The 26,559-nt window shown below is 39.8% G+C and overlaps 1 protein-coding gene across 1 annotated transcript in view; it reads right to left on the bottom strand.

Annotated features, from left to right (window-relative positions):
* GREB1 (growth regulating estrogen receptor binding 1) overlaps nucleotides 1-26,559 on the bottom strand; it is a 103,289-nt gene that overhangs the window by 59,903 nt on the left and 16,827 nt on the right. The window contains exon 2 of the mRNA XM_009937413.2: nucleotides 1,656-1,812. Coding sequence (XP_009935715.2) covers nucleotides 1,656-1,812 — 157 coding nt within the window. The remainder of the gene's footprint in view (nucleotides 1-1,655; nucleotides 1,813-26,559) is intronic.

Below are 26,559 nucleotides of genomic sequence, written 5' to 3'. Positions count from 1 at the left end.
CAGAAGGAAAACTAACACCAACCCAGCCAAAACCAGGACATCAGTCCACATAATGGAAAGCCAAAACACTTGAGTTGCATTGACCCACTGCTCTATCTTGTCTTGAATTATTTATAACATGTCTGCTCCACCATAGGAAAACACTTGCTGTATCGAGGACCAACAAGGGGTTATGACCATGGATACCCAAGTACTTCACCATGTCAGAATGCCAGGGCCAAGGAAGCAAAACAATGAGAGGGGAGGACAGGGGCTTATACAAGGCCCCAGGGACGGCTCTCTGCTTCAGATGCCTCCTGACCCTCAGAACACAGGGATATGTGGCTAGAAGTGGAAATTTCAATTTATGCTGAGGCTGGAGTACATGATGCCAGCTTGCAGACCTCTCCCACCTGAGAAACGACCTAGGAAAACCTCTATTACAGGTCCCTTCAGCGTTCCCCTTGACTGAAACTTTCATGAAAGGAATGTTCTCTGCCAGGCTGCTGTGAGACTTTCAATTAATTACAGTTCAATTCTGTTTCCATTAACCGCTAAGAAAACAGAAACAGCACCTCAAGGTTTGGAAAGTTCTATGAAAGCCTTGAAAGAAAGAAGTTACAGAAGTGTGAAATTGCACTTTTGTTCGTGAACAATGCATCTGCTCCTGTAGCATCTTCCCAACGGATGTCATAATCCGTTTTGTGACATAGCAGTTGGTTGCCAAGGAAAAGTTTATGAAATCCTCATAGAAGGGTTTGATAGAAGGATCACTGTGTGTAGGGAATAAGCAGCATATATGTTTAAACAATGAAGGCATATTCATTATTATGACCTATATTAGGAGAAAAAAAAAAAAGACCAATAATGTGTGACCTGTGAGTAGATTTACTTTTTCAATAAATGTTTTCTCAGCTGTTAATATAAGATAATAGTAAAGAGTTAAATCTGTGCAAAATACTTTTATCTATTACTACTTCTTGTGCTTTTTTTTTTCCCTGTTACTGTGGATTGTTAACCATATGCATTTTTCATTACATATATATCTAAGCCATCTTTAGCAAAGTATGGCAAGGGAATTTGACCTGTCAAAAGAAATTTATCATACACTGCTGAAAGTTATACAGTGAATGGTGGTAAACACATTTAGATATATACTTATTTATATAGATTTATAAAAGATATATGCTGATTTTCATTGTGAATAAATGCAGCAGAAGTATTTTTAGCTTTTGAGAACGTTTATAGTTACTTTGGACATAATATTTGTAGTTATTCAGTGGTTGCAAAGGTAAAAATGCAGGATGTGTTCTCCTGGAAACCATGCACAAGTTGGTATTTAACACATGGGATTTCTCACCATAACAGATTTATGTTCCAAATCTCCAAAGATCCCTCCACACATTTAATGGAACAATTCCTAGTTTTGCAATTTATATATATTGCTAAATCTGAGCAGCAAGTGGCTTAATTTTGTCAAAATAAAAGACAATGCAGTTTGTAGTTTTAATCCAATTCTAATATAAATATATATTTGAAGATTGTAAAAAATGCGAAGAAAAACTTTAAGTGCTTTTGTTTTTCTGTATTCTGATTTGAAATGTGTGGTCTGAGCCTTGGGAGAGCAAACAGCAGAATTGTCTTTGAGCAGAAATATAAATTCTACTACTTCCTACCTTCCAGTGACGACAATTGCTGTTCAGCTTCCAAATACAACTGAGAAAAGATTGGTCTGGGAACTAAGTTGTTTGAGCGGAGAGAGGCCTCAATAGAATTATGCAACACTTCTTCAAATCGCGTTGTCTTGAGCTGACCAGCATAAGAATTTCCCATCTTCACAAAAAAAGAGAGAGACAAGAAGATAAAAAAAAAAGTATTTCAATTTTAGCACTCCAAACTCAATCACTGCATGTTGATGTCAGGCTACAATATTTCTCACGAAAGAGAGAAGCTGCGTTGTCCACGAAGAAAGGCAAAGGAAAAGAACATTGACTGCAGCAGCCGCTGAGCAGATCCTGCTGGTAAATTACAGGAAGCTATCTCAAAGTAATAGCTTTCGGTAATTCAGCAGAAAGGCAGCAAGTTTTGACACCTTCTTGAAGCTGTGGCAAGAAATCTGCTTTGAGAAATTCCTTGGTTGATACAGCAATTGAGGAGACGCATTTTCAATAGTCAGCAACCTCATCTGTTAAACAGACTTTGTTTTTCATGATTCAAACAGGAAATATTAAAGGATCTTGGGAGTAGCAGTTTTATGTATCTATGTTCACATGGCCCACCACAGCTGAAAGCCCATGGCTAAAGCAGTTCAACACATCTTTTAGAGGTGCAGTCTCATAACCAACGTAGCACTACTGTAACTCAGATATTGTGAAACAGAATGGCTTTTCCTTCCCACCTTAAGCAGTGTTTTTCCCTGTAAACCTGCTTTTCTTTTTTTTAGAATGAGACATTATCAGTTATCTATTACATTTTGCATTTAATTATTAAGCCTTTATCATTAGTGAAACCACATAATTTACTCATTCTGTCACTGAGGAGTCAATCTGTTCCAGCTGAATATCCCACATACTTAACTGCCGCCTGCTTTCCACAGCGAACACAATGAACTGGTATAACCAAAAGCCATGACAGCTTTCTTTTCCTATTACAAAGTAGCTCTTGCCCTGGGCCCCATGTCCTTTACCTCCTCAAGTAACTGTGAATAGAAAGCATGAAACGCTTCCTGTTTGTGCCAGCAGCTGCTAAACACTGAACAGCCCCTCCTCGGCACCGGGCACTGCTTGGGAAACGAGCTGCTTGGGAAGCGTCCTGGGGGAATCAGTCGAGCAAAAGAAAACTCCTGTGAAACCACATACTGCTCTTGGTGGAAAAAGGGGATTAAAAGGAACGACATACAAAGTTGATGAGTTAGATATCTTTTCATGACTTTGTAATGCGTATTTTACATATGTAATCATATTTTTGTATACTTGTTTGTATCATATTAATATTACATAATATAGCATATGGATATTATATACATAATTAATAGAAGCACAGGAGGAATTATCAAACAACACAGGCAGCATCTAAGAATATGATCTAGATTAAAAGCAAGCACTACAGACAAAATATTTCTGTATATACACAAAATCAAACAGAAAAGTTGCAGTGAGTAGTACTGATATATCCATATGGTGACGGGTAAATGGCAAGCTGCAAAGCCTGTTAGTGGTGTTCAGTGCTAATATAGAAGTGAGGATGCATCTGCCCTTCCAGCACAAAAAGTAGATTGCAGTTTCCTTTCTGCATTGATAGGAACACTCTGGCTCCTCTTGTTTTAAGTACTTCAACACCAAACACAGGTGAGGACAATGAGGAAAGCTTGAGTCCGTATTGTCCTTAAAAAGTTTTAGCAAAGGAAATCCAGGGTCAAGCTCTGAAATGAATTACACTAAATGCTATTTCTACACAAAAGCACTAGCTGTTTAGTTCTAATTCTAATCCATCTTTCAGCCATTATATGACTGTCAGGTATCTTGATAATTCTTTGTCTTTGTTACATTGATGGTTTATGTTTAATGTAACAAGGACAGATAATTATCAAGATACCTGACAGATACCTATTTATTACTTTGTCCTTTTAAATTCTCTCCCATATTATGAACTCATATTTTCTATTGTTAGGTTGGAGGCATCTGCAGGCACAGGGACCCATTTCTACATTTTCAGGGGTAGGTACAATGTGGTTCTACCTGACTGTTCACCACAGTCTTGAAAGTCCGGACTAAAGAGAAATAAAAATGCACGAATGTGCTCTCAACATGTTAACATTCAAAGTTACACCTTCAGGAATGGAAAGAGCATTCAGCTATCATCCATTCTACACGCTTTCTTACATAGACTGCTTTATTTAAATACGGAGCCAAAAAATGAAAAATCCATATAACATCCAAAAGACTTTTTGCACATAAAAAAATCACTGTTACAGCACAAAAAGAATGTCCAGAAGTTTTACTGCAGTGACAGAGGCTTGTCTTACAAAGGGCTGGCTTCTACCTGTTCTCAACATGACCTTGCAAAGCAGACTGGTGTACCTGACTTTCAAACTGAATTATCTCTTGAAAAGCTTCATTAAATCACATGGAAAATAGGAAGTTTTTAAATTCATCCAGAGTGAGACAAAACATTCTGAGACAACTCAAAAGCATTATCAGAAGAATAATCATGCAGACTGCTTTATACAATGAAGGCTTATTTGCTTTACTGATCACTATCTGGATCTCATTGTGATGAAAGAGAAAACACCGTAATATTCCTGTTTATAAACTCTATCCCATACACACAGTCAGCTATTATTCTGTACAGTTTGTGAGGAACAGAAACAGATTTAGCACTTGCAGGGATCTACCATACTTGCTCCTCATTTATAGAGACCACTCACTGACAAAACAGAAATCCTGTATTTAACCCTGAGGACGGCAGAAACCAGCGTCTTATTGATGTGATGTTACAGATAAGGAATCAGTTAAGTTATTTGTGCGAGGGGTGGGTCCTGGAATGTTTTACAACATAAGCATGTTTGTTTATCCATCGGGGTGCTAATTCAATTATGTGAATGGGTTTGTAAAAATGAAATAAAAACATGCTTTGTGGATTTGTACACTTGGTAAACTCTCGTGTTCCTGTGGTATCTTACAATCACAGTGCCAAACACAATCATAAATCCATGAACATACTTTGGAAGTTGTGATAAGTATTTTATAGTCATTTTCATCATCGAACACACACCAATGAAACCAGAAAATGGGCATTGCAGGAACTTTTTTGCCAGCATCAGCCTTTGTCATTCAGAGTCCCAGTGACTCTCAGTTGCAGGAGAAATTACTTCTATGAAGCAAGAAAGAGATAAGCTGTTTCTCACTAACTCCGCGATGGTTGTCACCCCCTCTTTTCTTTAAAGCTGCTCAGACTGTGGTACCTGAATTGTAAACTGCTGACTCCGTGGCATCAGGAAGCAAAGGCTTTGAGTCCTATTTTCCTGCTTCAATGAACTCAGCGTTCCCAGCCCAGATTTATATCCCTCTTGGATACAAGTGGGTGGCACAGGATAAACTTTCAAGTGCTTGTGAAATTCCATGCCATGAACATAGACGGTGACCAGTTGTATTAAAAAAAACCCCACACTGACACAGAAAAATAGCCCTCGACCCCAACTACTGATAAATCAAAGGGCACCTCCCTATCATACTGTCAGTTTCCATGGAGAGCATGCAGAGAAAAATACTTGCCAATACAAAGGGGAGAAAAAAGGGAAAGTCCTGGGCCTGGAAGAGCTGCTTAAAACCATGACAAAATGAAGAAAACCACTCTGAGGAACTTTGGAGCCTAACAATTACAGATACAAATGAAGCAGGTCAGGCCAATGTCTTAGAAACCCATGGATAATGCTGCCAAAGAGAGATGCCAAGTCCAGGCCTCTGAAAATCAAAGTAGAAGAGAACAGTCCTCAAATTCCAAACAAGGAACTGTCAAGATTCCTGTGTTAAACAGGGATTACGTGTCCAGGAGAAACAGCGATCTTAAGGGTTAATGTCTGTCACATATAGAGTCAACTTCAAGTTCAACTGCAGTTGAACTAGTCAGGTTTTGAAAAAAACCTGCATTATTCTGCTATGACCCTGTACTCCAGCTTCTGTGATTTATAGAATCATAGAATTATTAACGTTGAAAAAGACCTCTGAGATCAAACTGTCAACCCATGAACACCATGCCTACTAGACCATGTCCTGAAGTGCTACATCTACACATTTTTTGAACACCTCCAGGTATGGTGACTCCACCACTTCCCTGGGTAGTCTGTTCCAATGCTTTTCCACTCTTTCAGTAAAGAAATTTTTCCTAATATTCAATCTAAACCTCCCCTGACGCAACTTGAGGTCATTTCCTCTCGTCCTGTGGCTAGTTACTTTAGAAAAGGAGTTCCCTCTTGGCCACAAGGGCAGTACCTGCCGCAAGAGCCATGATAGTGACTAGTCATGATAACACAGAGCCCATGCCAGCAGCAGGAGGACACGCAGTCCCACCACCTAGATCATGGAGGGAGATCTCTGACACAGCGGAACAAAGATGGTACCACTCTACTGACTTCTTAGTTGCAGTTGTCTGTGATAAAAAACAGTGACAAGCATTAAGATTTCATGAAGACTGAAGATCTCGCACCACAATTCTGGACAAAGTTCATCCCGTATCTAGGACAGACTGGGTATCCTAAGGAAAGCAATGGACTTTATAGCATGAAATTAATCCAGGGCTTTTGACAACTCCCACTGAAATAGATGGATAAAGAAAGACTGCCTTCAGCCGAAACCCAGCAAAGTAAAGAACATACGTGGGCTGTGTTAAAAAGGCTTGAAAAAATAGTCAAGTGATTGAGTGGGAAATTTGGAAGACACAGTTAATTACTAACAAATTCAATCTTAGGTGCAACTTGCAAATTATTACAGAAGAAAAAGTTTCATATAAAATTCCAAATGTTTTGCATTCTAAAAAATAATTGATATTCCTAATTTAATACATTAATCCTTTCCACAAAACAGTATAGAAACAGATACATTTTCCTAGTTTAAGCATCCAGCTTTCATGCTTTTGACAGGGCCTACCAGAGCAATTTCTATTGTATCATTTCTAAGAGGAGAATGGTAAGATGTTTCCAAGCTTACTGTTATTCCAGTTTATTCATTTTGTTTGGATGAACTATGGACTTCAGTATCCAAAAGGCTATCTCTTAAAATTTATCTGAGAGGAGAAAACATTCTTTACTACAGGCTAACAATTAGTTCACAGATCAGTACCGGAAAAGTTGTCAGTGTAAGCCTGTATTAAAAACAACAATTTTATTAAGAAGAAAGAAATCCTAGGGCAGGGACTTGTATGTAAATGTAATTGTAAGAAGAAAAGTAAAGTTGGAGACAGCACAAAACTGATTCTTTTCAATGGTAGAGATACATACTGTAAGATTTTCCTCAAGGATTCAGTTCAGCCACAAGACTGTGTAACCATGTTTTACTTTTTTATTTCCACAAAGTTATCTGTAATAATAGATAGTGCTTTCTTTAGCTTTGGGTTTGGAAGAATAAATTATTTTTAATCTTCTATATTAACATTTGTCTTGTGTAAAAGTGATACTGTGTGGTAAATCTATTCCCACAGGTTATATAAAATTCTTGATTCAGGAGAACTAAGAGAGACTTTAACTGATATTCACCCCCACCAGACTCAGCATAGTATTATAGCTTATGTCTTTAATACTAGCCTCAAAACTAGGTTACTCCATCCAAAATGCCTTTTGGGAATAGTCACTGGCCCAGGGAATTGCTGCAGAGAGCGAGTGGCTAACCCCAGCGCCATGCCAAGACATTACAACAGAAAACTGATTTCTGGCACACAGGAATTTTTCCTGCAACTGTTTAATTTTCCAATAAAGCTGTAGCTCATATGGGAAAAGACAAACTTACTCTTTCAGAAAGCAGTCTGGTTGTTCATGTACCACAAAATTATCACTTGTGGAAGTAATTTATAAAGTTTTTTATTTGTTGGTACAAAGCCCCCTACAGGCATAATAAATAGGTGGACTATTGCTGATTTCTGAAAAAAATATTAGTTTCTGGAAATCAAATCTGTTTCCTCATTCTGCCAGAATGACTTGGCAGTAAGAGAGAGCAACAAAATGCTCAGAAGACTGATGGTTATGATATAATACTGGAGTGTGGGAAACTTTTAAATACATTTGCTCATTTGAGATCACTTCCAGACCAATGTTTTACTATTCCTATGATTTTCATGAAAATCTTCAAAAAGGGTTCAGTTTTCTGCTGCTAGTCTTAGCCAGAAAGAGAAATTTTGAAGCTTCGAAAGTTACTGAGAACTGAAATTATGATCCTCCACTGAGCTTCACTCTATAGTACTAATAAGATTAAAATCAGCAGTCACTTATGGATCTTCTAATTGAAATACACTTCTTCAGTGAACTGATTTATTCCACAGCAATAAAGCTGTCAGATCCTTTAAAAGCCTCTAGTCATTCCATGTTTCATATATAAATAAGGTTCTGGCAATTCGGTAGACCCCATTTGGCTATTACTTGTTACAGGCAACATAAAAGCTTTAACTTCAACCACGGCTATCTTTGCCAGAAATTCCAGCTCCTTTTCTGTTACCAGATCTTAGAACTCAAGTATCTCTGTGGAATTATATTAGTAATGTTATCTACAGACCAGGCCAGATTAAACTTCATGGTTTCCTAATAATGCCACCTTGGAAAGCAGTTCATGATTAAACACAGAGACTCTGATTAAGGCTGGTGACAGGTCACAGAGAACATAATCCTACCATCTTTATACAGCCAAGAACAATTCTGCTACTGTTTCCATAAGAGAATATGCTTCAAGAAGACTACTCAGATCTCTCTACCATGTCTTTTTCTTCTGTGTTTGCTTTTAATTTTTATCTGATACCTTCTTTTGAGTTTGAAAATCAAGCTGACTGCAGACACGGTATTTCTCCTGCATTAACGGTGAGATGATTTCCTCTGCTGACTCATGTTTCCAAGCAACAGGATGGCGGAACGAGGGCGCAGATCGAAAGGTGCCAAGCTTTCAGGTGCACTGGGAAGAGTGGGAGGTGGGAAGACATCACCGAGCTTTTTGGCAACTCTAGATCCCAAACTAAATTGCTTCTATTAATCACTGAAATGAGTTTTCTCACTCACTTCAGAAGTAAGTAACAGGGAGATCTCTTCGTTCTCAGGAGATTGCTGCAGAGATTAATACGGATGTCTTTGCAACAAAATCAGATACACACAATTTTCTGCACCTAGTGAAAAATCAAGCTCATTTGTTAACTGCTCTCTGTGCCCTTGGAAAAAAATCACACAGATCCATATCAAAGGGGATGAAAACAGACTTGGACAAACCAATGTTATACCACCTCATTAAAAACACTATTAAAAAGCTGTTGCTTTCTTTTTTCCTTCAGACAGATAATAAAACAAACTATTTAATGGAAGATTCTTAATATGAAATTATTTCACATCTGTTTTGGCCACTGCAAAGAGAACTTCAGCTAAAAAAAAGGTATTTCCTTATTTTTGCTGATATTCTTCAATTGCAAACCAACAAGCGCTACTTTTGAGGACAGAGTGTTTGTTTTTCAATTGAAAATGCTACAATTCACACACGGGACAGTAGCAAAAATATCAAATTAATATCTTCTACAGAAAAAGGAAAAAATAATGTCCAGATGTGTAAAAAAAATCATATTTTTAAACTTCTCATATAAATTCAACTTTACTTCGAACTAAAAAAATAAATCTTCAAGGAATCTAAGCTGTGAGAGCCTACATTGTAGCTTTCTGAGAAAACTGAAAACTCCAGTTGCAACCAGATTCCCTTAATTATCGAAGGATGAAAGGCTGTCTTGGTTTTAAGACATAGTTTAGTCTTCCTTTACAACCACAGAAAATTTAAACCTTCTTCACCCTAGAAACTTTTATGCCTACTCTCAAACCAAAGTTGAATTTTTCTGAGACATTTAAAGGAATGATTAGTTTTAAAATGGCACTCTATTTTAGCTTATCCTAATATAGAAGAAAAAATGCCAGACAAAGTTCAAATTGGTCATAGTAGAAAGTCCTTTGTGAAAAGTCTCACATGGATTAGTGCTCAAATTTTTAAAACATCATAATCATAATCACTATTGGGACTGATGCCTGATAAAAATCTGTATCTGTAAAAAGACTTGAGGAGAAATCTTAATCAGACCTTTTATAGATGACTGAACATCTGTTATTAACTTGTTTCTTAATTATAATTTTCACTGGAAATCTAGTTTCAGACATTGTCATAACACTGACTTTCATTTACTTGCTTTTTTGATTTAGAGTGAACCTTCTTTTCATAGACAATCATACACGGCTTTCCTTAACACCCTGACAACTGGGCTAAGGAGCCACTTCATAAAAGCAAATGTAGAGCTGGGTGATAGTCCAGTGTTGTAATCATAGTGCAGACTGAGCCTAATATATGATATGGCAATAAATACATTTAGGCAAGGGCACTTCATCCTGTAAATGCTTTCACACTTCTCTCTGCAGGAAACAAGGTATTCTGATGCAGATTTCTTTGAGTTTCCTGCAGGATCTCGTAAACTTTGCAGGTGTTACTGGAGAGCAAATCCCTTACCAGCAGCTTCCAGCACAGTTCAGCGGATATGCTTTACTACTTCTCCAGCCCAGAACCCTGACCCTACGGCTGTCCAGGCAGCTCTGCCTTGGCTCCCATTCGGCTTTTGTGCATTGCTTTGATCAGCTCCTGGCTTTGGATGAAAGCAATTCTTTTAGAGACCACCTTCAAACTCTCTTAAAAAAAGAATGACATACATAAAACCAATTGAGCTTGTTAAGCAGCAGGAAGAAGCCAAGTAGAGGGAGGAGAAAGAGAGGGAAGGAGGTGCCACAAATCAACATTAGGAAGCAATGATCAAAGTGGTGAGTGGAAAATTAGTAAAAAATGATCACTAAGTTGTACAGGTCTAGGTCATTCCCTTTCCCAGCTCCATAAGCGCAAAGGCCTTCTCACTGTTACCCAGGAAAGAGATACAGCTCTGTTTCCAAGAACTGCCTCACACATCTGCTCTGCACCTTTGAGTACAGCAGCACTTGAGATCTTAGAGTAAAGCAGTAGGAAGCAGACTGGCAAGCTAGAAGGAGAGGGATTATCTTCACTTCGGGTGTATTCCTCTTTCTTCCAGTTACTGGTGCTAAAGACTGTTTCTGAGAATCTTTCCAGAATCCAAAATGAACATACAAAGAGTAAACCTACACTGATTGTACCGTTAGCTTTTGAGCCATCCTCAGAAACCAGACTTCTGGTTTTCCTCACCCTAAGCCTACCCCTCTACGCTCATTCCTGGCAGCAGTGCAACAGCCAGTCTGTGGGGCAGCCAATGCACCCACGGAGGAGAGTGGGATGTATAGCTTAAAGACACTTTGGAGCAGAGGCTGAGCCAGCCAGTCTCTGTGGTGGTTCTCCAAGGATACACACAGAGCGCACAGGTTTAGAGGCTTTATCTCATTCACAGAGAAGGGCCTCACTGCTTGAAATAGATCTTCACTGATTTCTTCTGACAGAGCCCACTATGCTATATTTGGATCATATTTTCCATCCAATGAACAAAGAGTGGACCAAAACACAATGGGAGCTGTCTAAATTCTGCTTCGCCATCTGTGGATAGCAAATACTTCTCTAGATGAATGTATTGCATTGCAAAAGAAAACTGAGCATCAAGTTATACTGAATTAGAGGATCAGTTGCACATGTATAATGTGTTGAAATACATGAAATAAGAAACATTCACAAACATAAATATGCAATCCAAAAGCACTAAACCAGCATCTTTCATCAAAGAACAACAACAAAGTTCAAATTTCATTGATTTAAGAAACTGAACTTAGCAGTTTGAGATCTGAGGTGTTTATTTTAAGGGTTTAAAAACACAAGTTGTCTGCATTTTTATTTTTTTAATATTTCAAAGTTTTCCTGAGAGGAACTCAGTCAGCCCAAAGACAGCAATTGACTGACAAGGCAGGAGTCACACAAAATGTAGACAAATATATACACTTAAAACACCAATATTAGCTGTAAAATGTCTCTCAACTATAATATTTGAACAGTAACCAATGTAAGGCAGTGTATGTTATCTTATGATATGTTAATGTTTTCCTTAAATAGCATTTTTCAGCACGGAAACACTAGCTATGTAATAAAAACATACTGTACCGTAACGAAAGCATGTGCTCCTCAGTGACATGCAGCAAATTACTCCCAAAGTTTCATATTCTGATTGCACTGCTGAAGATCTTACACCTGTGGTAACTGCCAGTGATTATATCTTTATGGAGTTTTCCTTCTTCGATTTAGAAGAGTCTGCTGCTTGGCAAATTGGATAGGACACTTAAGGCTCCTGACTCAGCACTGTATGCAGCCGAACAACTCAGTCAGGTCACCATGACATGAGCACTCTCCTGTCACAGTAGAGCACAGGAAGGTTTCAAAGCTATCTATTCCGCAACTATGGCAAAAACAAAGTAATAAGACCACAATATACCCTGGCAAGCTGTTCTCTAACTTGTGTGCTGGTTATACTAAATGATAAATGGTCTGACTTTATGTCTTAGTAACACAGAAGTGCTGTGCTGGGTCATGGTGCTCCTGGCCAGGCACGTATCAATCTATCAGTCTGAAGCATTATTAACGTCAACAATTTTGTTGTAGATTTTTAGAAGGAATAAAGGCGGGGTTTTTTAAAGAAATGTGGGTGTCCTTTTGCATTATATAGATAACAAAATCACTAAAGAAAGCATAAAGTGTATACTGTGGGTATTTCATTTTGCTAACAGAAGAAAATATTAACCAGAGAATAGACACTAGACATGTAGCAATATTATCTTTGTCTTGGTACTATGCCTGTATCTTCTGAATAAAAGGACAGGAATTCAAAACAACATTTGAGAGATCATGGGCAATATACTGCTGGATATACAAAGAAACAGCTATTGTATCATGTTTAAACAAATACGGCATCTTTTCAAGATACAGCTACAGTACAAGTACAGAGAACTTGAACATGACTTCAGACGATGAAACCAATTATTCTGAAAATTGAATTTTCTTTTCCTTTGGCTGCAAGTCATGCCATATTTAGATACATGCTCAATTTTAAACTCAGTTAAGTATCACTGAAATTAGGAAAATTAAGCACTTATCTAGGCTCTCGTTTGAATTTAGGTTCTGCGTAACGTTTACATGCAGGATACACGGAAAAACAAAAAGAGATTATTTTTCAGTACAGCTTGTGAAACTTCATTTTCACCCTTCACTCTCGGGGTACAATCTCATGACTGGCTCAAGCTGCTCTGAACTCAACTTACAGCTGAAAAGGAACGTCCCTCACTCTTGATCACATATTCCCCCGCATTATTCAGTGATATGGATCTGAGCTGATAAGGTTAAAAACTAGACATTTTTGCAGGGTCATGTCAAGCTAGATCAGATCCCCCATCTAGAATGTAAAATACATAGCCATTAATATATGTGAAAGAAAAGGCCCAGAAGCATGTGGCAGGATCTTTTTCTCCAGACTATCAAAAAGTTTCAAATGAGGTATTTAAACCCTAAACCTGCATCTTCTGATTCTCCTTCTGAAACACAAAGGGGAAAAAAAATCAGCTTTTAAAGCCTGCTGAGGAATCCCTTTGGGATTTAGGGGATTTAATGCTTTCACTCAAAACAATTTTCATATTAAAGGCAAGCTTTCGTTTTTTATTTGGTAATTTTAAAAAATATACACTCTATACTTAGATTTTAGATGCAAGCACCGTATTAAAGAATGTGGAAAAAGAACTGTACAGAAAGTAGTAAGTAATCCTCTAGGAGAGTGACTGGTATGTTTTTCTGTTACTATGGAAGTGAAGTAGAAGTTTTATAAATGTTCTATACTTAACAGCAAATATGGGATACTTCAGTCATGTCATTTTCAAGTAGGGTACAAAATCATCCAGCTAGGGAACGCAGAAATCATTGTCTGGTTTCCTATCAGCACTGTACAATTGTGTATCTTAAACATATTAACCTGACAAGATGACACATAAAAGATTGTATTAACAACCAAAGTTTAGAGAAATCCAAAAGGAATACAAACACTGCACAAAATACATATGAATGTGTGTGAAAGTACGTGATTTTTGGAAGAGTCACTTTTAATCATTTACCAGATCAACAATAACACAAGCCAGAAAATGCACATTTTAAAGAGGTATAACTTGATTGATGCCAAACATACTCACCCCATAACTGTAGCGCGCTCATGAACAAAATTTCTCTAGCTTGCTGTCTACAATGAAGTCTTGGATGCTGTAGTGCCTATGTCTGACTTTGCTATGGGGTTGGAAAGACCACATCACTCTTAAAGAATATTAGTACAGGGTAGGTGTTAAAGAAGATGTTAACTTGATATTCAGTAATGGAATGCAGAAAGTAAGAGGGGCCTCCCTGCTTTGGATATGGGCATGGAGCAGAAGTTCCAGAGGAGAAGGAGAAAGGGCAAGCAAGCACAGAGGGGCCTACTGTGCTTGATTAGTACCCAGAGGAGGAATGCCAGGAATGGGTGATGAGCATGGAGGTTATGCATAAGAGACCTTGTGTACAGAACCAGTGGGAGCTGGTCAGTATGCAGCTGCTGATGCAACACACATCAGTAAAGAGTGGGTCTGCCTTCTGAAATGAGGTGCTGAATCTGTGTAAAATAAGTCAGTACTGTAAGTGATGAATTGACAGAACAGTTGTTAGGGGAAAGATGACCATGCGATTATCCCAACAAAAGGTATGTAAAATTTACACCTTGTACCCTAGGCACTTATAGAAAAGAATCTTCTTTTTTACAGGAATCTACAGGGCCTGTTTTCCAAAGTTTAAGAATGCTGGAATAGAAGTGAAAGAAGTTACACTCAAGATTGCAGTTATTCCAACCATGCTGACAGAAAAAACATGTCAGGAGACGACTCTTCAGGAGAGAGCAGTGGATGTTGACTACCTAGACTTCAGCAAGGCATTTGACAGTGTCTCCCGCAACATCCTCCTAGGGAAACTCAGGAAATGTGAGCTGGATGAGTGGTCGGTGAGGTGGATTGAGAACTGGCTGAATGGCAGAGCTCAGAGGGCTGTCATCAGTGGCACAGAGTCTAGTTGGAGGCTGGTAACAAGTGGTGTCCCCCAGGGGTCAGTACTCGGACCAGTCTTCTTCAACTTCTTCATCAATGACCTGGGTGAATGGACAGAGTGTGAGTGTACCCTCAGCAAGTTTGCTGATGGTACAAAACTGGGAGGAGTGGCGGATACACCAGAAGGCTGTGCTGCCATTCAGCGTGACCTGGACAGGCTGGAGAGCTGGGTGCAGAGGAATCTGATGAGGTTCAACAAGGGCAAGTGCAAGGTCCTGCACCTGGGGAGGAATAACCCCATGCATCAGTATAGGCTTGGGGTGGACCTGCTGGAGAGCAGCTGTGTGGAGAAGGACCTGGGTGTCCTGGTGGACGACAGGTTGACCATGAGCCACCAGTGTGCACTTGTCCCCAAGGCCAGCAGTCTCCTGGGGTGCATTAAGAGGAGTGTGGCCAGCAGGTCAAGGGAGGTTCTCCTCCCCCTCTACTCTGCCCTAGTGAGGCCCCATCTGGAGTACTGTGTCCAGTTCTGGGCTTCCCACTTCAAGAAAGATGAGGAACTACTGGAAAGAGTCCAGAGGAGGTCTATGAGGATGATGAGACTGGAGCATCTCTCCTGCGAGGAGAGGCTGAGGGAGCTGGGCTTGTTTAGCCTGAAGAAGAGAAGGCTGAGAGAGGATCTTATAAATGCTTCTAAATATCTTAAGGGTAGGTGTCAGGAGGATGGGGCCAGACTCTTTTCAGTGGTGCCCAGCAACAGGACAAGGGGCAATGGGCACAAACTGAAGCACAGGAAGTTCCGTCTGAACACAAGGCAGAATTTTGTTACTTTGAGGGTGATGGAGCCCTGGAACAGGCTGCCAGAGGGGCTGTGGAGTCTCCTTCTCTGGAGATATTCAAAACCCACCTGGACATGGTCCTGTGCAGCCTGCTGTAGGTGACCCTGCTTTGGCAGGGGGGTTGGACTAGATGACCCACAGACTCCCTTCCAACCCCTACCTTTGTGTGATTCTGTGGTTTTGCAAGTATTAAAGAAACAGGAGTTTCAAAAAATCATTGAGGAAAGTTGCAAAATAAAGTGCAGACATCTACTGTGAAATACTAACAAATGCAAAGGAAACTGAGGAAGCGTGTGTAGCGAGCTGCTATTTATAAAGTAACAGGATAGCAGGAGGAGGACTGTCTTTCATATAAAAGTGTATTAAAGGCACATAAGAACCTTTTTGAATACTGCTTTGTATTTAAAGTCATACAAGTACTTTTGTTCTTCGTGTGACCAAATTGACAAGGATCTTAACCACGACAGTATATGTTTTTAAAATCTCTGTTCTTCAAGTGTAAAATAAAGGGTCAATTAAGTTTTATAAAACAACAAAAGTGCTTCAGCAATGAATGAGAGGAAAAAAAAAGAAATAAAGTAATGAAAGGAAATATATGCTTGCCAAAAAACTACAGAAAGCAATAAATTGCTATCTCTTGCTAATTCCTCCTTAAACGCCAACTGCACAGACTCTCAAGCCTGAAATATTAAAATAAACAGGGTCATGCTGACCCTTTAGGCAAGCAACAGACTTAATTACTGCAACAGACAATGATGAATCATGCCTAAGCAAACCTCCCATTCCTTTTCAATAGAATGCATTATTAATCACACACATTGTTTTACAACTGCTATAACCTATGCCAGAAAAAGCCTTCATTTTCTCAGTGCAAACCAGGAACATTTCAGAGTGTCACAACTGTTTCTTCATCACTCTTAATGGTAACCGAAACTGGTGCTGCTTTCATCTCTCACCCACATTTCATTTTTATTCACACTCTGCACAAAAGCACCCACTACTTGTCCAGTCATGCTGTACCTGTGTAAAAATCTCAAAAGAATGTTCAAAGACCATTTTTTTAAAACTTAAAAGCTACAGCCTGACTACTACTTCTGTAGCTATTAACAGCTATAACTGTTCAAAACACTTCCCTGAGAGTGTTCCTTCATCTCTAGTAATTGTAGTACTGGCAAAAAAACCTCCGAATCTCCAGGCTGAGTGACATCCATCTGAGTGCTTAGAAAAGCAGCTCTTAAGAACTCACAACTTTCTTAGCTCTCTTTGTGAAAGACCTCATATGCCAAGCCATGTGATGTAGGACACTGTACAGTACTTTGGGTCAGGAGAAAAGATGTGGCACCATTTTGTACCCGGGGAACAGGCACATTACATTCTGTTGCGAATGTGAACTGAAACTAATTGAACAAATCTTGTGCTCAGTGTCTGTCAGTACCAGATTTGATACACTTGCGTTAACCCATTACCTGTCTCCAACATCAAATACACCGCAAACTATTGAAGATACTTATAAAACTTCCGTTGTCATTGCCATGTTTTGTACCTATTTCCCAATCTGCCATTTTTATATGTTCCCGACCCCTACATACTCTTGGGAAGGAAGTGTACCAGTGGATGGCTTTTTTTCATACTCAATGAATCAGAGAGGAATACATATCACAGAATTACAGAATAGTTTGGGTTAGAAGGGACCTTTAAAGATCATCTAGCCCAAACCCCCTGCAATGACCAGGGACATCTGCAACTAGACCAGGTTGCTCAGAGCCCTGCCCAACCTGACCTTGAATGCTTCCAGGCATGGGGCATCTACCACCTCTCCGGGAAATCTGTTCCAGTGTTTCATCATCCTCACTGTAAAAAATGTCTTCCTTATATCCAGTCTAAATCTACCCTCTTTTAGTTGAAAATCATTACCCCTTGTCCTATTGCAACAGGCCCTGCTAAAAAGTCTGTCCCCATCTTTCCTATAGGCCCTCTTTAAGTACTGAAAGGCCGCAATAAGGTCTCCCTGGAGCCTTCTCTTCTCCAGGCTGAACAGGCCCAACTTTCTCAGCCTTTCCTCACAGCAGAGGTGCTCCAGCCTTCTGATCATTTTTGTGGCCTCCTCTGGACCTGCTCCAACAGGTTCATGTCTGTCCGCTGCGGGCTCCAGAGCTAGACGCAGGACTCCAGGAGAGGTCTCACCAGAGTGGAGAAGAAGGGCAGAATCCCCTCCCTCGACCTGCTGCCCACGCTTCTCTCGATGCAGCCCAGGATACAGCTGGCCTTCTGGGCTCCTGAACACTGCAGTGGTTAATAATATCACCCTCGGAGAAACACAGGGAATTAAAGTTATGTTCTCCCTCCATTTTACTGATGGGAAATTTATATTAGCATAGCTCCCATGAGCATCTGAATCCCTAATTATAACTGAAAACCATGGCAAGTAATGTTATCTACATACTTTTAAGAGTCTGAGTTCAAATATTTCAATCAAAGTCATATAGGAACTGTGAAAAAGCTCAGATCTGAGTACAGCTCTCCTGGGATACCTCTCTGTGCTGGATCATCTGCTTAGATGATGTTCTAGGATCTTCTTAAATATTTAGCTCAGGAAGTGTGGGCTGGATGAGTGGTCGGTGAGATGGATAGAGAACTGGCTGAATGGCAGAGCTCAGAGGGCTGTCATCAGCGGCGCTGAGTCTAGTTGGAGGCCGGTAACTAGTGGTGTCCCCCAGGGGTCACTACTCGGCCCAGTCTTGTTCAACTTCTTCATCAATGACCTGGATGAAGAGTTAGAATGTACCCTCAGCAAGTCTGCCGATTACACCAGCTGGGAGGAGTGGTAGATACACCAGAAGCCTGTGCTGCCATTCAGCGTGACCTGGACAGGAGGAAAGTGGGGCAGAGAGGAACCTGATGAGGTTCAACAAGGGCAAATGCAGGGTACTGCACCTGGGGAGGAATAACCCCATGCATCAGTACAGGCTGGGGCGGACCTGCTGGAGAGCAGCTGTGCGGAGAGGGACCTGGGTGTCCTGGTGGACAACAGGTTAACCATGAGCCAGCAGTGTGCCCTGGCTGCCAATGGGATCCTGGGATGCATTAGGAGGAGTGTGGCCAGCAGGTTGAGGGAGGTTCTCCTTCCCCTCTACACTGTCCTAGTGAGGCCCCATCTGGAGTACTCTGTCCAGTTCTGGGCTCCCCAGTTCAAGAAAGATGAAGAGCTACTGGAGAGAGTCCAGTGGAGGGCTACGAGGATGGTGAGGGGACTGGAGCATCTGTCCTACAAGGAGAGGCTGAGGGAGCTGGGCTTGTTCAGCCTGAAGAAGAGAAGGCTGAGAGGGGACCTAATAAATGCTTATAAATATCTCAAGGGTGGGTGTCAGAAGGATTGGGCCAGACTCTTTTCAGTGGTGCCCAGAGACAGGACAAGGGGCAATGGGCACAAACTGAGGCACAGGAAGTTCCGTCTGAACATGAGGAAGAACTTCTTCCCTCTGAGGGTGACGGAGCACTGGAACAGGCTGCCCAGGCAGGTTGTGGAGTCTCCTTCTCTGGAGATATTCAAGACCCACCTGGACGCGGTCCTGTGCAGCCTGCTGTAGGTGACCCTGCTTTGGCAGGAGGGTTGGACTAGATGACCCCCAGAGGTCCCTTCCAACCCCTACCATTCTGTGGTTCTGTGATTCTGTGATTTACTCATTTAGTTTAAATGCTGCTAGATCTGTGGAGTTAGGAGGGTGTGGAGGAGTTAATCTTTCCATTTCTGTAATTCTGCTTGGAAGGTCTAAAGATACAGCCATGTAGAAACAACCTGTGAAATAAGTTTTCCAATAAAAAGTAGATTTTTTTCCTTATTTAGGTAAACGGTGCTAGAAATTCTCTGTAACTTCTCAATTATTGTAAGCGATATACAAGGGAAAATAAAGCATACAGCTTTCCCGTCTCCTGTCATCTTCCTCTACAGTTTCTTAATTGATCTGCAATGAGAGATCAAAACCCAGTAAGATCAACAGGCTTTGGGTCAAACCTGACATTCTTTTCAACAGTTTTATGAACTATCTCAGATGTTAACCAGAATTTCTGATGATTTTCATTCATTAAAATATTGTATGTTCCAGTGAAAATTCAGCATCATATCAAACTTTCTATTGGTGTTACACAAATTCAAGAAAAGGTTATCCTCTGTAATGCATTTAGCTAGTTATAAAGCTAGCATCTTACCCCTCTGGTTTGCCAGGCTTTCATAGCTATCACTCACAGGGCTCCACTGCCAAACAGAACAGATCCTGCAAATTTTTACACTGAAAATTACTCACATCTACAAATGTTAACAGTACTGGAACAATGTAATGCTGAAACAATACAAAACACAATGTCAAAAGATTAGCAACTCCCAAATACCCATGCAAGTGTTATCTGATTTGGGTGTTCGCTATGCCGGAGGTACAGAGGCTCTCAGTGTGTCTCCAAGCAAAACCAACTTAAATCTCATACAAAGGTTAAGTATAGGCCATGTAACCACAATTATACTGTAGTCTTCCAGGTCTATTCCTTTACTACAGCTTGTACAGATAGGTCCTGCTGAACTGAGAGTCAATACAGAACTATTCTAGTTGACACTGTGTTAGCCAGCATTGCCGTCTCCTTATTGATTTCTCATCACCCAGGTATCCCAGCCCCACAGTTACCTGTGGAATAAAAATGAATAGACCACCAATTCAAAGATGTTGAAATGCTGCAATCATGAGTTCACAGTAGGTTTTAGATACCCAGGTAGACAAGCAAGATAACAACAGACTCTTTGGAATACTACTCCTTTGAAAACTACTCATAGACTCTATGAAAGATGTCAGTACCAAGCAACTAAGAAACAAATCCTTATTTTCATCCAAGGAAAGGTGGGTAAGGAGCTAAATTTGCTTCCATTTGCATCTGGAAGGCTATGGAACAAGTTCTAATAGAAGAAACAAGATATAAATTGGACAATACAAATGCTGACTCACTCCGCATCAATGATCTGTAGGGCTGCTTGGAACAATCCTAACGCCAGCTGCCTTTCGGTAAGGCCTGTAAGTGCACAGCAGAACAGCACCCACCAGAATCCACCCCAAAAGCAAATATCTTTACATGTGAGTTCAGAAACGTCGTGAAAACGGCTTACTCAAAACTCTTCCACAGAGTAAATTCTAACAGATGGAGACCCAGCTGTTGCTGCTAATAATAGTAAATATGAAGGTTAAGCAGAACTCAGCTGAGCATCCCTCATCCGGCCCTGCTGAAATATCTTCCTTCCTTTCCCTAGAGATATGACATGAGCAGGTGACAGAGATATGGTTAATTTTACATAAAAGTTGCTAAAAATGGAAGAACCAGAAGACAAGTATAAAGGATTCCGTACTTATTTTAAATTTCACACTGAATGAACCAGTTTTATGGTACCTGCCTCCTATATGTACCTTTCTCATATATTAACATCATTGTGCCTTTCAACTGCATACATACAAATTATCTGCTGTGAACACAGTATGAACAATGCAAAAATATTTTCATTATGTTATCACCAAATAAATTTTAGTGCAGTTTCCAAAGCCTCAAAACTTCGCTTTTAACAGAATACTGAATGTCAAACCGCAAAGGCAAAGGTCGTACAAAATCTTTTTCAGCTTAACATTCTGTACATCCAAAATCTGGTGCTGAAATAGCATAGCAACTATACATGAGACTGTTGACTTCTGGAACAAAAAGTAAAAATTTTAAAAAGCAAGCATTTATTATAAAATGACATGATTAAGTATAATGTTTGCTCTTTTATCCTCAGAATTTATCAAAAAGCAATTCTGGACTCGAGTCTGACAGAATGATAATAAATTCCTCAACAAAACTAGAACTTGACAGTTGTGTGATTTCTGACATTATGCTGAAAGCATTGTTAAAATCTTTACCATTTTTCAACTCCTCGTACTACAGAAAAGAAGCTGGAGAGGAAGAACACTGTCATTATGAAATTTTTGCCCCGTTTGACATTTTGTCTTGCTCTGGTTTGAAATCCTTATTGCATGTTATATGACACATACACAGAAAGTATTAGTAGGAGAGGCAATCCACAGCAATAGATCTATACAAAAAGGGATATAAATTGCAAGTAGTAGGGTTTTTTTACCATAAAAATCTTAAGACAGCACAATGGCAATTATATACTACGTAATAACAATCACATTCTCTCTGTTGTACATACATGTTGTATAATCCTAATGATTATGGTATTTATATTTGTAATTATAGTGATCAAAGAAAATGGCTCTTAAGAATTATTTCTTTGTACCTGAAATTATTTTACATTCCTATAGTAAAAAATGGCCTACAACTTCAGTGTCTTGGTTGAGAAAAGAAACCTCAGCAGTGTATGAAATGACTTTCGTAGTGACTTCTCACATTTGATTTTTTTTTTTTCAATAGCAAGCTAAAAAGCAAATCAGATTTTAAGAACTAAGCAGAAAGGAGCCAAGAGCAAAACACAAAACATGATTAAGCCACTGCATAAATCCATAATCTGCTTATACTGGAGTGCTCTGCATTTTGGGTCCACTGTATCAAAAAGGGCATAGTAGAACCTGAAAAGGTTCAAAGAAAGACAAGACGGAAGATTGAAAGTATTAACAAGCTTCAGAACTATCTAGTTGGCTGGGATTCTTCAGAACAGGAAAGGGATGACTTAGTGGCATATGCTAGAAGTCCACAAGATCATGACTGCAACATCAAGGGTGCATAAGGACACATAGTTCACTGTATATTTAAGTATAAAAAATAGGACACTCTCTCATTTATATTATTCTTAATACCACTATTTCAGTTGGTTGATAGTGCCTTTCAAAAAAGCTGGGCATTGCTCTCACATTTGAGTATTATCCACTGTACATTGTCCCTGCAGCAGAGAACAGTCTCTCACCATCAAGACTTAAAAGCACAGAGCTCAGGTGACTAGATGAAAGAAGGGAACAGCACTCTAAATAGACAGCACGAATAGTACAAAGTGATATGTCTGAAACACCACAGCTGGACATATTGTACCGATTGACATGTTAGGAACAAGCTTTTATGTAACAGCAAAATTCTTGCCTTGAAGGGCTGACTCTTCCACGTCTGCCAGCATGCATTCATCCTGTAATTTGTACAACAGCAAAACTATTTGCTTCAAGGGGTGGCTCTTTCACATCTGCCAGCATCCATTTTTGCTGTAATTATGCATCCAGTACTTTCTACATAAACATATCACTTGTTCCATAGCAGTAAATATTTAATATAAAGGACAGGTTTTTTCCTAGACATTTGATAAAGGCTCTTTCAGAAAAATATATCTTAGCTTTATGGTATAATTTGAAAGCACGAGGAAGATGCATTCAGAAATGTTCACACAAGATCAGTAGGCACCAAGTTTAGACTTCTAATTCAAACTTTGAAAATGACAATTTTCTTTGATTCCGAGCAGATCATTTCACTTGCCCAACACAGGGAACCTTGGTCCCACCACTTTGACCCTTATCTCTGATTTTGGGAGGCTTAAGATTATCCTAATTTGTCATAAGACATCCTAATACATTAATGTTACGATGTCAGCTTTTGTATTCTAAACCTATATATAGTTTCTCACTGAAAAATACAGATATTTCTACTTACTGAGAAAGTAGTTTCTTGAAAATGCCTTGGATCCCAAAGTACTGCCCATTTTGTAAACACTATTACATGACTTTCAGGAAACAGCACTGCATTAGAACTCAACTTCTGAAGAATAAAGAAAACTTTATATTAAAGGTACCCAAACAGTAGTTCTATGACAGAATATGGGATGAACCATCTATGAAGCATTCTGAAGAATTTATCCTCTGTAGGGAACCACCTCCATAAGTACTGAGGAGTAATCATTACAACTGTTGCTCGCCTACAAGCTGCCTAAGACTCAGGAAGATGACCTCTGGCTAAAGAAGAGTGTAAGTCAAGTCCACAAGGGGCCCAGCTCACTTTCACCTAGAAATATTACTTTTCTTTGTTGTCTCCTGTGCCAAAAGCTGTGAAGAAGAAAAGAGAGGAGTAAGTGGTTCACACAATTGCAAACCCTACCTCTGCTAGAATTCTGTTATCGAAGTCCTTCCTTTTCTTCTAACACTCTGAGTGGTAACGTCTTTCAGTGCTGGACATTACGGACTTTGAAATAGCATATTATTATCTTTTCCTCATCATCTCCATTTAATTAACAGTCTCTATAATACATGAATAGCATCTTGCCATTAAGGTGTTTATTCTTTACCAAACTAGAGCTTTGCAAAACCTTTTCTAATGGAGTAGGTTTTTACTTTATAAGCAATTTTGAAGCTTTGCTTCCTTCGAATAAATTCTGCTCATCACCCTCTTAATTTTTTAAGACACAGTGTCCTGGTACACTATTAAGAAGCTGTTTGTAAGCAACAGTTATATCCCAGTGATGGACAAAAATAAACCAGGTGGGTAGGTACCACCTGTATATACACACATATCAACACATAGACACAGAGCCTTATGTGTCCTGAGGCTCAGTTATCAATGCATAACATGACACTTGTTTATGCAGTAGTTTCCTTCCTCAGTTGACATTCATTGCTCTACCTTCATGACCTCACAAGAATTTTGCACAAAAGGCAAAGACAAAATACGCCCCTTACGCAGTAAAATAACTTTTAGTCCCTTTTTCTCTGTATGTCACATTCAACAGCCCTTAGTGGCACAGTCCGTAGAAATGAGTTTATTGGAAGGCCCATACAGATGAAGCCCCTGTCATTAGTGCTGCTCAGCAAGGCTGGCACTCCCATTCATGTGAGGTTGCAGTTTCACAGCAACCCCATCCGTTTATCAGATACATCCAAGCAGGAAATGTCACTCCTTTGCTAAGTCTATACTGTTAAATACACCCAGGCCACAGGCCATTCTGTGGCATGCCCATGCTACCCTCCTTGGACACAGGTAGCGCCCTATGGCTTTGTGGACATAACCATTATGTGTGGTTTGAGACAGCATTTTAATCAACGCCAGTGCTGTGCTGCAAGTCATCATAGTGATGCTTTCACCACATGAAACTGAAGGGCTGTGGAAATGTTTTAGTGGGAAAGAGCCTGGTGGGACAATATGTGAGGCCCACGCACATTGGGAACAGTCCCCAGTGCACGCCAGCCCCACCCCAGGCACTGGCTGGAAGACTGTTAACTACCACAGGCCAAAACTGTACCAGGAACCACTCTAATCAGTCAGGAGTTCCGGTGCACAGGCTCACCACAAGACATTTAGTTTAGCGCTGCAAACTCTGCTTTCAAGTCCACGTGCATCCTGGTCACAGTTTTCCCTTCTTCATCCTACTTTCTCTGACTTCTATTCTATCCACTGCCTTTTCAAAACTATTCTCTCTAAATGCCCTTCCCAAAAATGATATACACGCTCCGCTTCCACTTACTTCTCCTTTCCAGGAACTGCAATATTCAGCAATGAAACAACTGATACTGACACTCACACACCATTAGGCTTGAAAATTACCATTGTTCTGACAGATTAAGAAAGCTGGACTCTGAGACTTTTGCAGACTCAAAGGCACTACACTGGTTGTATTGCAGCTGCACATATAACCATGCAACCATGAGAAGAGACACCGTTTTCTTTGCCTCTAGACTAAGTAAATACATAAGCAAGTTGAGTATCTGCCTTCTTTCTGTTGGTAAAGCTTCTACATCAACTCCTGAGTTTCTGTGGGTGGATTGTCCAAACAGCGATTTAAGTCTTGTCTTCGCTCCACGCCTTTGGTTACATAGAACACCACGGAGGATGACACGCTGCTCAGAGCACTCAGCAGCAAATCTCTTAAGGCTGTTCCCCTTCTCCTCACGAACAGGTTCGTGTTTTTCATTAGTTTGCATATTCTAAACCGCTTTTACTTCATCTCTATTACTCTGTCCCGTCATTATGTAGTATCAGCGAGAACTGACTGTGCAATGCCAGCTCTTCAAGTCTTGAGGCAAGTCAGACTTGACAGGTGATTCAGCATACATGGAAAAGAATAAAAAGCCATATGATGACAAAATGGTCTGAGAAGTTTCTCTCACTAAAATACATTAAGCCTGTGTTTACGGTTTTCCTGGCACAGAGAGTTATTTTAATTTCCTTTCAAATTAAAATTGTTTCAAGCATCTAACCAGCTAAGTGATAACAAGGATCATTTAAAAATACTGCAATTAAACTTAAGAACCTCTTTTCTGCAGGGGAGCTGATACAGTTTGCAGCAAAATTTCATCTGAACTTAGGTTGCAACTTCTCTGAGCATGAAACCTGTGTTATCCAGTAGCATTTACTTTTCACTTCTTTTCAGATTACTCAAATTCCTGTGCACTCTCCCATGGTGTAACAGGTTTCCCATCTCATTCTTTCTGATAAATTTGGGACAGAATTTAAGATCTCAAACATCAATACATCTCTAGTTACCCACAATCAAAACTCACTTCTGAAAGGCTATTAGATCTAAACCTTGCTGAACACCACAGGAGATCACTTCCTCAGAAATTATTGTAAAATTCAAGCTTAACTATTTCCCCTAATTGCATCGCATCATACACATCTTTTATATGTGACATAGCTCAGACGTGAGATTGAAACCATTCTCATGTGGAAAATGAGCATATGCATAAGAAAAGTTTTATGGAGAAGCACGGGAAGTCAAACATGAAAAACAGAAGAGAAAAAATAATAAAAGCAACCCGTTTCTTCATTTTAGATTTGTTGGATGTTAATTCCAGTGGCTCCCCTAATTCTTTTATTAGGAAAAATAGTGAATAAGTATGTCCAGTACAATTTCTTATCTTTCATTACCTTCTAGATGTCCTAGAACTTCGATCCCCTCTTCCTGTACTTCCCAAAGCTGAAGAACTCTTGCCCATCCAGTCTTTCCTACGGAAATTCCTCCAGATCTCCAGTTATCCTCGTCTCCAC

Source organism: Opisthocomus hoazin, chromosome 2 (assembly GCF_030867145.1).
Source record: "Opisthocomus hoazin isolate bOpiHoa1 chromosome 2, bOpiHoa1.hap1, whole genome shotgun sequence".
Lineage (NCBI taxonomy): Eukaryota > Metazoa > Chordata > Aves > Opisthocomiformes > Opisthocomidae > Opisthocomus > Opisthocomus hoazin.
The sequence above is the reverse complement of the archived record's forward strand: the minus strand, read 5'-3'. Positions and strand labels throughout refer to the sequence as shown.